This window comes from Salvelinus namaycush, chromosome 15 (genome assembly GCF_016432855.1).
Source record: "Salvelinus namaycush isolate Seneca chromosome 15, SaNama_1.0, whole genome shotgun sequence".
Taxonomy (NCBI): Eukaryota; Metazoa; Chordata; class Actinopteri; order Salmoniformes; family Salmonidae; genus Salvelinus; species Salvelinus namaycush.
The window spans coordinates 1,973,879-1,985,883 of NC_052321.1; the positions used below are offsets into that span (position 1 = coordinate 1,973,879).

The 12,005-nt window shown below is 49.5% G+C and overlaps 2 protein-coding genes across 3 annotated transcripts in view; one reads left to right on the plus strand and one right to left on the minus strand.

Annotated features, from left to right (window-relative positions):
- Window positions 1–12,005, minus strand: part of LOC120060102 (protein numb homolog) — a 103,149-nt gene that overhangs the window by 58,689 nt on the left and 32,455 nt on the right. For both annotated transcript variants that reach the window (XM_039009181.1, XM_039009180.1), the window contains exon 4: window positions 10,885–11,025. In XM_039009181.1, coding sequence (XP_038865109.1) covers window positions 10,885–11,025 — 141 coding nt within the window. The remainder of the gene's footprint in view (window positions 1–10,884; window positions 11,026–12,005) is intronic.
- Window positions 1–12,005, plus strand: part of LOC120060105 (protein numb homolog) — a 123,655-nt gene that overhangs the window by 7,995 nt on the left and 103,655 nt on the right. The gene's annotated exons all lie outside the window — the stretch shown is intronic.

Sequence of the window (12,005 nt, forward strand, 5' to 3'; positions counted from 1 at the left end):
CCACTGAGTGGCTCAGACTCTCTCCCTTAATAACACAGCCCACCGAGTGGCTCAGACTCTCTCCCTTAATAACACAGCCCACCGAGTGGCTCAGACTCTCTCCCTTAATAACACAGCCCCCGAGTGGCTCAGACTCTCTCCCTTATAACACAGCCCACCGAGTGGCTCAGACGCTCTCCTTAATAACACAGCCCACTGAGTGGCTCAGACTCTCTCCCTTAATAACACAGCCCCCCGAGTGGCTCAGACTCTCTCCCTTATAACACAGCCCCCGAGTGGCTCAGACGCTCTCCCTTAATAACACAGCCGACCGAGTGGCTCAGACTCTCTCCCTTAATAACACGTTAATAAACATGTTAATAACACAGCCGACGACTGGCTCAGACCCTCCCTTAATAACACAGCCCACCGAGTGGCTCAGACTCTCTCCCTTAATAACACAGCCCCCCGAGTGGCTCAGACTCTCTCCCTTAATAACACAGCCCACTGAGTGGCTCAGACTCTCTCCCTTAATAACACGTTAATAACATGTTAATAACACAGCCACCGAGTGCTCAGACTCTCTCCCTTAATAACACAGCCCACGAGTGGCTCAGACTCTCTCCCTTAATAACACAGCCCCCCGAGTGGCTCAGACTCTCTCCCTTAATAACACAGCCCCCGAGTGGCTCAGACTCTCTCCCTTAATAACACAGCCCACCGAGTGGCTCAGACTCTCTCCCTTAATAACACAGCCCACTGAGTGGCTCAGACTCTCTCCCTTAATAACACAGCCACCCGAGTCGCTCAGACTCTCTCCCTTAATAACACAGCCCCCCGAGTGGCTCAGACTCTCCCCTTAATAACACAGCCCCGAGTGGCTCAGACTCTCTCCCTTATAACACAGCCACTGAGTGGCTCAGACTCTCTCCCTTAATAACACAGCCCCCCGAGTGGCTCAGACTCTCTCCCTTAATAAACACAGCCCCCGAGTGGCTCAGACTCTCTCCCTTAATACACGTAATAACATGTTAATAACACAGCCCATGAGTGGCTCGACTCTCTCCCTTAAAACACAGCCCACCGAGTGGCTCAGACTCTCTCCTTAATAACACAGCCCCCCGAGTGGCTCAGACTCTCTCCCTTAATAACACGTTAATACATGTTAATAACACAGCCCACTGAGTGGCTCAGACTCTCTCCCTTAATAACACAGCCCACCGAGTGGCTCAGACTCTCTCCCTTAATAACACAGCCCCCCGAGTGGCTCAGACTCTCTCCCTTAATAACACGTTAATAACATGTTAATAACACAGCCCACTGAGTGGCTCAGACTCTCTCCCTTAATAACACAGCCCCCCGAGTGGCTCAGACCCTCTCCATTAATAACACAGCCCACCGAGTGGCTCAGACTCTCTCCCTTAATAACACAGCCCCCCGAGTGGCTCAGACTCTCTCCTTAATACACAACCCACCGAGTGGCTCAGACCTCTCCCTTAATAACACAGACCCACCAGTGGCTCAGACTCTCTCCCTATAAACACAGCCCCCCGAGTGGCTCAGACTCTCTCCCTTAATAACACAGCCACGAGTGGCTCAGACGCTCTCCCTTAATAACACAGCCCACCGAGTGGCTCAGACTCTCTCCCTTAATACACAGCCCACGAGTGGCTCAGACTCTCTCCCTTAATAACACAGCCACCAGTGGCAACTCTCCCTTAATACACAAGCCCACGATGGCTCAGACTCTCTCCCTTAATAACACAGCCCCCGATGGCTCAGAATCTCTCTCCCTTAATAACACAGCCCCCGAGTGGCTCAGACTCTCTCCCTTAATACCACAGCCCCCGAGTGGCTCAGAACTCTCTCCCTTAATAACACAGCCCCCCGGATGGCTCAGACTCTCTCCCTTAATAAACAGCCCCCGAGTGGCTCAGACTCTCTCCCTTAATAACACGTTAATAACATGTTAATAACACAGCCCCCTGCGTGGCTCAGACTCTCTCCCTATAACACAGCCCCCCGAGTGGCTCAGACTCTCTCCCTTAATAACACGTTAATAACATGTAATAACCAGCCCCCCCGAGTGGCTCAGACTCTCTCCCTTAATAACACAGCCCACCGAGTGGCTCAGACTCTCTCCTTAATAACACCAGCCCCGAGTGGCTCAGACTCTTCCCTTAATACACTTAAACATGTTAATACAAGCCCTGAGTGGTCAGACTCTCTCCCTTAAACACAGCCACCGAGTGCTCAGACTCTCTCCCTTAATAACCAGCCCACCGAGTGGCTCAGACTCTCTCCCTAATAACACGTTAATAACATGTTAATAACACAGCCTGTTACGCACGCCTCTGAGAGAGGGAACGCACTCCCTGTGCAACTCAACTCCTGTGAAGTGTAAGAGGTATGGACTGTAGGCGTCGTAAGGACGAAAGGCAGATTTTACCGTTACTAGGATTTATTTCCTTACGGTAATATGGGGAAAAGGGGCTGGACGGACCAAAGCAAGAAAGTAAATATCAAAACTTCCCCCTTTCCTATCTACCTGCTACCCACTACTTACCTATCTTAGCACCACCTGGTGCCCTAACCAAAATACAGGGGTGGTCCGCCAGGTCTTACCTAGTGTGCCAGACAATGAATATACTACGGGTATATGTATGCCCGCGGGCCTCTTGCCTAAGCACTCCCAAAGTGCCTTCTCCTTCCCCCTGGGAACAATGAAACAGAACAATTACTAACAATTTCACAAACACTCAGAAACACAGGACATCAATGAGGCTCTGTCTGACTGAGCAACAAACTCACACAGAACATATTAAAGCTGCTACCCAGCAACAACTAACACAGTACATACCAAACCAACATGATCTACCCCTCAGCCTTCAATGATCTCACCCTGCCTATCATCTCTCTCTCGCTCTCCTTCTAATGATTTCTCTCCCTCCAAAAAAGATCTCCTTTCCTGACAAACACTGGCTTTATATTCCTCAGGTGGCAAGGTAATTAGTGTCAGCTGCTTCTTGACGAGGGGGCGTGGTCAGCTCTCCAATTATCAATTAGCCATGGAGAATCAGGAAGCTATCTCCTGAAACACACACTCAATACATACCACAACACAAAAACTGGGGAACGTAACACAGCCCACTGAGTGGCTCAGACTCTCTCCCTTAATAACACAGCCCACCGAGTGGCTCAGACTCTCTCCCTTAATAACACGTTAATAACATGTTAATAACACAGCCCACCGAGTGGCTCAGACTCTCTCCCTTAATAACACAGCCCACCGAGTGGCTCAGACTCTCTCCCTTAATAACACAGCCCACCGAGTGGCTCAGACTCTCTCCCTTAATAACACGTTAATAACATGTTAATAACACAGCCCCCTGAGTGGCTCAGACTCTCTCCCTTAATAACACAGCCCACCGAGTGGCTCAGACTCTCTCCCTTAATACCACGTTAATAACATGTTAATAACACAGCCCACCGAGTGGCTCAGACTCTCTCCTTAATAACACAGCCCCCCGAGTGGCTCAGACCTCTCCCTTAATAACACAGCCCCCTGAGTGGCTCAGACTCTCTCCCTTAATAACACGTTAATAACATGTTAATAACACAGCCCCCCGAGTGGCTCAGACGCTCTCCCTTAATAACACAGCCCCCCGAGTGGCTCAGACTCTCTCCCTTAATAACACAGCCCCCCGAGTGGCTCAGACTCTCTCCCTTAATAACAAGCCCCGAGTGGCTCAGACTCTCTCCCTTAATAACACAGCCCCCCGAGTGGCTCAGACTCTCTCCTTAATAACACAGCCCACCGAGTGGCTCAGACTCTCTCCCTTAATAACACAGCCCCCCGAGTGGCTCAGACTCTCTCCTTAATAACACAGCCCCCCGAGTGGCTCAGACTCTCTCCCTTAATAACACAGCCCCCCGAGTGGCTCAGACTCTCTCCTTAATAACACAGCCCACCGAGTGGCTCAGACTCTCTCCCCGAGATAACGCAACACATTAACAACTTGTTAGTAACACATTAACAACTTGTTAGTAACACATTAATAACTTGTTAGTAACACATTAATAACTTGTTAGTAACACATTAATAACTCATCACGCCACCGACAGGCAGTGAAGCCACAGCCCACCGAGTGGCTCAGAAGTTATCAATAACACGTTAATAACACGTTAACAACATGTTAATAACACGTTAACAACATGTTAATAACAGCCATCTCCCTGAACAACACTTCAGTAATAGTATTTGGTCGTAGCTGTTGTGAAATCAGCAGCTACTCTTCCTGGGGTCCACACAGAACATTAATAGAACAGCTCAAGGACAGAACTACATACATTTAAAAACATCACACGTAGCCTACATATCACTACATACACACAAACTATCCAGGTCAAATAGAGGAGAGGCGTTATGCCGTGACGTGTTGCTTTATCTGTTTATTGAAACCAAGTTTGCTGTTTATCTGAGCAATATGAGATGGAACGGAGTTCCATGCAATAATGGCTCTATATAATACTGTGTCTTTTCTGGAATATGTTCTGGAATTTGGGGACTGTGAAAAGACCCCTGGTGCATGTCTGGTGGTAAGTGTGTGTGCAGACGCTGTGTGTAAGTTGACATTTAGAATTTTCTCCACTTCAGTCATGACATGAGGCATACGAAGGTGCGCTTGGCGTCCTGCAACAGGAGACTCTCCTTGCTGTGATGTTAGTTCATGACATGAGGCATACGAAGGTGCTTCCTGCAAGAGGAGACTCTCCTTGCGTGATGTTGGCCAGCTTGGCGTCCTGCCAACAGGAGACCTCTCTCTCTGAGTGATGTCGTCGATGTTAGTCTCAGGCTGACATGAGGCATACGAAGCCCGTGCGTCTATGGCCGCGTTCTGCAACAGGAGACTCTCCTTCGCGTGATGTTAGTTCATGACATGAGGCAACAATAGCCCTCTGACGGGTTCCCCACAAACATCCATGCATATGAGGGATGTGGCTGCTTGGCGTTTCTGCAACAGGAGACTTCCTTGCGGTGATGTTAGTGTCAATGACATGACAGGGCATACGAATGCGTGCGCTCTCTGCTGCCTCCGGCTTCTCTGCTGACCCGCCTCTTTTCTCTTCTTTCCTTCTCTGCTCTCCTTCGTCCCTTCGTTCCTCCATCGCGCTGTGCTTGCAGTTCTCGGACTCTCTCGTGCGTCTTTGTCCCAGCTCGTCCTCGTCTACGGGGCTCCTTGGCGCGCCGTTTCGTCGTTCGTTTTCACGCAACAGGTAGACAGGAGAGTGCACGAGATGGCGCAGAAACGAGGAGACTCTCCTTGCGTGATGTGTAGTTTCATGAGATGAGAACGTCATACGAACGCTTGGCTTCTTGCGCTTGGCGTCTGCAACAGGAGACTCTCTTGCGTGATGTAGTATGCATGGCATACGAAGGTGCGCTTGGCGTCTCTGCAACAGGAGACTTCCTTGCGTGATGTTAGTTCATGACATGAGGCATACGAAGGTGGCTTGGCGTTCTGCAACAGGAGACTCTCCTTGCGTGATGTTGTTCATGACATGAGGCATACGAAGGTGCGCTTGGCGTCTGCAACAGGAGACTCTCCTTGCGTGACGTTAGTTCATGACATGAGGCATCGCAAGGTGCGCTTGGCGTCCTGCAACAGGAGACTCTCCTTGCGTGACGTTAGTTCATGACATGAGGCATACGAAGGTGCGCTTGGCGTCCCGCAACAGGAGACTCTCCTTGCGTGATGTTAGTTCATGACCTGAGGCATACGAAGGTGCGCTTGGCGTTCTACAACAGGAGACTCTCCTTGCGTCATGTTAGTTCATGACATGAGGCATACGAAGGCGCTTGGCGTCCTGCAACAGGAGACTCTCCTTGCGTGATGTTAGTTCATGACATGAGGCATACGAAGGTGCGCTTGGCGTTCTGCAACAGGAGACTCTCCTGCGTCATGTTAGTTCATGACATGGGCATACGAAGGTGCGCTTGGCGTCCTGCAACAGGAGACTCTCCTTGCGTGATGTTAGTTCATGACATGAGGGATACGAAGGTGCGCTTGGCGTTCTGCAAGAGGAGACTCTCCTTGCGGGATGTTAGTTCATGACATGAGGCATACGAAGGTGCGCTTGGCGTCCTGCAACAGGAGACTCTCCTTGCGTGATGTTAGTATGACATGAGGCATACGAAGGTGCGCTTGGCGTCCTGCAACAGGAGACTCTCCTTGCGTGATGTTAGTTCATGACATGAGGCATACGAAGGTGCGCTTGGCGTTCTGCAACAGGAGACTCTCCTTGCGTGATGTTAGTTCATGACATGAGGCATACGAAGGTGCGCTTGGCGTTCTGCAACAGGAGACTTCCTTGCGTGACGTTAGTTCATGACATGAGGCATACGAAGGTGCGCTTGGCGTCCTGCAACAGGAGACTCTCCTTGCGTGACGTTAGTTCATGACATGAGGCATACGAAGGTGCGCTTGGCGTCCTGCAACAGGAGACTCTCCTTGCGTGATGTTAGTTCATGACATGAGGCATACGAAGGTGCGCTTGGCGTTCTGCAACAGGAGACTCTCCTTGCGTGATGTTAGTTCATGACATGAGGCATACGAAGGTGCGCTTGGCGTTCTGCAACAGGAGACTCTCCTTGCGTGATGTTAGTTCATGACATGAGGGATACGAAGGTGCGCTTGGCGTTCTGCAAGAGGAGACTCTCCTTGCGTGATGTTAGTTCATGACATGAGGCATACGAAGGTGCGCTTGGCGTTCTGCAACAGGAGACTCTCCTTGCGTGATGTTAGTTCATGACGTGAGGCATACGAAGGTGCGCTTGGCGTCCTGCAACAGGAGACTCTCCTTGCGTGATGTTAGTTCATGACGTGAGGCATACGAAGGTGCGCTTGGCGTTCTGCAACAGGAGACTCTCCTTGCGTGATGTTAGTTCATGACGTGAGGCATACGAAGGTGCGCTTGGCGTCCTGCAACAGGAGACTCTCCTTGCGTGATGTTAGTTCATGACATGAGGCATACGAAGGTGCGCTTGGCGTCCTGCAACAGGAGACTCTCCTTGCGTGATGTTGTTCATGACATGAGGGATACGAAGGTGCGCTTGGCGTTCTGCAAGAGGAGACTCTCCTTGCGTGATGTTAGTTCATGACATGAGGCATACGAAGGTGCGCTTGGCGTCCTGCAACAGGAGACTCTCCTTGCGTGATGTTAGTTCATGATTGACAGCACCACCTGCCAATGCGGAGGCTTGAATCATGTCACTAGTGAGACTAGCTTCAGGTCGTCCTTATTAACTTGGGTTCCCGAGTGGCGCAGCGGTCTAAGGCACTGCATCTTAGTGCTAGCGGCGTCACTACAGACCCTGGTTCGATTCCAGGCTGTATCACAACCGGCCGTGATTGGGAGTTCCATAGGGCGGCGCACAATTGGCCCAGCGGGGTAACGGTTCAGGGGTTAGGGTCTGGTTTTAGGGTTAGTCTAACAGGTTAGGTTTAGGTGGTAGCTGTTAGGGTAACAGGTTAGGGTCTGGTATTGGGGTTAGTGTAACAGGTTAGGGGGTAGGTGTTAGGGGGTTAGGGTCTGGTTTAGAGGTTAGGGTCTGGTTTAGGGTTAGGGTCTGGTTTAGAGGTTAGGGTCTGGGTAGTAGGGTTAGGGTCTGGTTTAGGGGTTAGGGTCAGGTTTCAGGGGTGTAGGGTCAGGTTTAGAGGTTAGGGTCAGGTTTAGAGGTTAGGGTCAGGTTTAGAGGTTAGGGTCTGGTTTAGGGTTAGGGTCAGGTTTAGAGGTTAGGGTCAGGTTTAGAGGTTAGGGTCTGGTTTAGGGGTTAGGGTCAGGTTTAGAGGTAGGTCTGGTTTAGAGGTTAGGGTCAGGTTTAGGGGTTAGGGTCAGGTTTAGGGGTTAGGGTCTGGTTTAGAGGTTAGGGTCTGGTTTAGAGGTTAGGGTCTGGTTTAGAGGTTAGGGTCAGGTTTAGAGGTTAGGGTCAGGTTTAGAGGTTAGGGTCAGGTTTAGAGGTTAGGGTCAGGTTTAGAGGTTAGGGTCTGGTTTAGAGGTTAGGGTCTGGTTTAGGGGTTAGGGTCAGGTTTAGAGGTTAGGGTCAGGTTTAGAGGTTAGGGTCTGGTTTAGGGGTTAGGGTCAGGTTTAGAGGTTAGGGTCAGGTTTAGAGGTTAGGGTCTGGTTTAGAGGTTAGGGTCAGGTTTAGAGGTTAGGGTCAGGTTTAGAGGTTAGGGTCAGGTTTAGAGGTTAGGGTCTGGTTTAGGGGTTAGGGTCAGGGTTAGGGTCAGGTTTAGAGGTAGGGTCAGGTTTAGAGGTTAGGGTCAGGTTTAGAGGTTAGGGTCTGGTTTAGAGGTTAGGGTCTGGTTTAGGGGTTAGGGTCAGGTTTAGAGGTTAGGGTCAGGTTTAGAGGTTAGGGTCTGGTTTAGGGGTTAGGGTCAGGTTTAGAGGTTAGGGTCAGGTTTAGGGGTTAAGAGGTAGGTGTTAGGGGGTTAGGGGGTTAGGGTCTGGTGTAGGGGTTAGGGTCAGGTTTAGAGGTTAGGGTCTGGTTTAGGGGTTAAGAGGTAGGTGTTAGGGGGTTAGTGTAACAGGTTAGGGTCTGGTTTAGAGGTTAGGGTCTGGTTTAGGGGTTAGGGTCTGGTTTAGGGGTTAGGGTCAGGTTTAGGGGTTAGGGTCAGGTTTAGAGGTTAGGGTCAGGTTTAGGGGTTAGGGTCAGGTTTAGAGGTTAGGGTCAGGTTTAGAGGTTAGGGTCTGGTTTAGGGGTTAGGGTCTGGTTTAGAGGTTAGGGTCTGGTTTAGAGGTTAGGGTCTGGTTTAGAGGTTAGGGTCTGGTTTAGGGGTTAGGGTCTGGTTTAGAGGTTAGGGTCTGGTTTAGAGGTTAGGGTCTGGTTTAGGGGTTAGGGTCAGGTTTAGAGGTTAGGGTCTGGTTTAGAGGTTAGGGTCTGGTTTAGGGGTTAGGGTCTGGTTTAGAGGTTAGGGTCAGGTTTAGAGGTTAGGGTCAGGTTTAGAGGTTAGGGTCTGGTTTAGGGGTTAGGGTCAGGTTTAGAGGTTAGGGTCTGGTTTAGAGGTTAGGGTCAGGTTTAGAGGTTAGGGTCAGGTTTAGGGGTTAGGGTCAGGTTTAGAGGTTAGGGTCAGGTTTAGAGGTTAGGGTCAGGTTTAGGGGTTAGGGTCAGGTTTAGGGGTTAGGGTCTGGTTTAGAGGTTAGGAGGTAGGTGTTAGGGGGTTAGGGTCAGGTTTAGAGGTTAGGGTCTGGTTTAGAGGTTAGGGTCTGGTTTAGAGGTTAGGAGGTAGGTGTTAGGGGGTTAGGGTCAGGTTTAGAGGTTAGGGTCAGGTTTAGAGGTTAGGGTCAGGTTTAGGGGTTAGGGTCTGGTTTAGAGGTTAGGGTCTGGTTTAGAGGTTAGGGTCAGGTTTAGAGGTTAGGGTCAGGTTTAGAGGTTAGGGTCAGGTTTAGAGGTTAGGGTCTGGTTTAGAGGTTAGGGTCTGGTTTAGAGGTTAGGGTCTGGTTTAGAGGTTAGGGTCAGGTTTAGAGGTTAGGGTCAGGTTTAGAGGTTAGGGTCTGGTTTAGGGGTTAGGGTCAGGTTTAGAGGTTAGGGTCAGGTTTAGAGGTTAGGGTCAGGTTTAGAGGTTTGGGTCTGGTGTAGGGGTTAGGGTCTGGTTTAGGGGTTAGGGTCTGGTTTAGAGGTTAGGGTCAGGTTTAGAGGTTAGGGTCAGGTTTAGAGGTTAGGGTCTGGTTTAGGGGTTAGGGTCTGGTTTAGGGGTTAGGGTCAGGTTTAGAGGTTAGGGTCTGGTTTAGAGGTTAGGGTCTGGTTTAGAGGTTAGGGTCTGGTTTAGGGGTTAGGGTCTGGTTTAGGGGTTAGGGTCTGGTTTAGGGGTTAGGGTCTGGTGTAGGGGTTAGGGTCAGGTTTAGGGGTTAGGGTCTGGTTTAGGGGTTAGGGTCTGGTGTAGGGGTTAGGGTCAGGTTTAGGGGTTAGGGTCTGGTGTAGGGGTTAGGGTCTGGTTTAGGGGTTAGGGTCTGGTTTAGGGGTTAGGGTCTGGTTTAGGGGTTAGGGTCTGGTGTAGGGGTTAGGGTCTGGTTTAGAGGTTAGGGTCTGGTTTAGGGGTTAGGGTCTGGTGTAGGGGTTAGGGTCAGGTTTAGGGGTTAGGGTCTGGTTCAGGGGTTAGGGTCTGGTTTAGGGGTTAGGGTCTGGTTTAGAGGTTAGGAGGTAGGTGTTAGGGGGTTAGGGTCTGGTTTAGGGGTTAGGGTCTGGTTTAGGGGTTAGGGTCTGGTTTAGAGGTTAGGGTCTGGTTTAGGGGTTAGGGTCTGGTTTAGAGGTTAGGAGGTAGGTGTTAGGGGGTTAGGGTCTGGTTTAGGGGTTAGGGTCTGGTTTAGGGGTTAGGGTCTGGTTTAGAGGTTAGGGTCAGGTTTAGAGGTTAGGGTCTGGTTTAGAGGTTAGGGTCTGGTTTAGGGGTTAGGGTCTGGTTTAGGGGTTAGGGTCAGGTTTAGGGGTTAGGGTCAGGTTTAGAGGTTAGGGTCAGGTTTAGGGGTTAGGGTCTGGTTTAGGGGTTAGGGTCTGGTTTAGGGGTTATGGTCTGGTTTAGAGGTTAGGGTCTGGTTTAGAGGTTAGGGTCTGGTTTAGAGGTTAGGGTCAGGTTTAGAGGTTAGGGTCAGGTTTAGAGGTTAGGAGGTAGGTGTTAGGGGGTTAGGGTCTGGTTTAGGGGTTAGGGTCTGGTTTAGGGGTTAGGGTCAGGTTTAGAGGTTAGGGTCTGGTTTAGGGGTTAGGGTCTGGTTTAGAGGTTAGGAGGTAGGTGTTAGGGGGTTAGGGTCAGGTTTAGAGGTTAGGAGGTAGGTGGTAGGGGGTTAGGGTCAGGTTTAGAGGTTAGGGTCTGGTTTAGAGGTTAGGGTCAGGTTTAGAGGTTAGGGTCTTACCGAGTCCTTGATAGCCATGAAGCAGTGGCAGATCCAGCGTCTAGTAGTTCCATCTCTACAGATGTAGGAGAACGCTCTCTCAAAGTTCCTGTCCGGAGCGCAGAACGATACTTTCTCTATTGTCTGGTCTAGGATCAGGTCCTACAGAGACATTATCATTACAACATTATCACATTACACTGTTATCTTAGCATTGCCTCAGGTCCTACAGAGACATTATCATTACAACATTATCACATTACACTGTTATCTTAGCATTGCCTCAGGTCCTACAGAGACATTATCATTACAGCATTATCACATGACACTGTTATCTTAGCTTTGCCTCAGGTCCTAGAGAGACATTATCATTACAGCATTATCACATTACACTGTTATCTTAGCATTGCCTCAGGTCCTAGAGAGACATTATCATTACAGCATTATCACATTACACTGTTATCTTAGCATTGCCTCAGGTCCTAGAGACATTATCATTACATCATTATCACATCACACTGTTATTTTAGCATTGCCTCAGGTCTAACAGATATTATCACAATGTTATGTTTACGACGATGTCCTACATGGGAGAGACATTATCCCCGACTGTCAATATCACAACATTACTTTAAGCACTTCTCTATACAGAGTTTCCTACTCTCAGACACACGAAACATTCCATGATATTCCATGTCTAACAGAGAAGAGTTTCCCTGCATTTATAGTCCTTGAATTTAAATAAAATATGTGATTTTACAAACACGGCATGTAAATTCACACGTAATGTTTAGGATAGACAATCTCGGGTTAACCCAGAACATAATAATCTTGGTAATTTGGTAGGTAGTCTTGTCCACGAGAGAGGATGCTGTTAAGTCTCCATGTAATAAAGACTCCCTCCAGTAGGGGGCAGCAGAAGCCACCGTTTAATACGGACCTGTTCTATTGATGTTCAATGAAGGAGTCTCTATACCAGGTGTACTGTAACCAGGCTATGAAACAGGAACCATTGTTTGACAAAACTGTCCCTAGACCAAAACCTTAACCAGTTCATTAAAAAAAGTGAAACTTGTGCCAAGTCAGCGGTGTGTAAGAGTTTCCTCTTTTGAGGATGCCAAACTGCCAGAAGCATTTCCCCT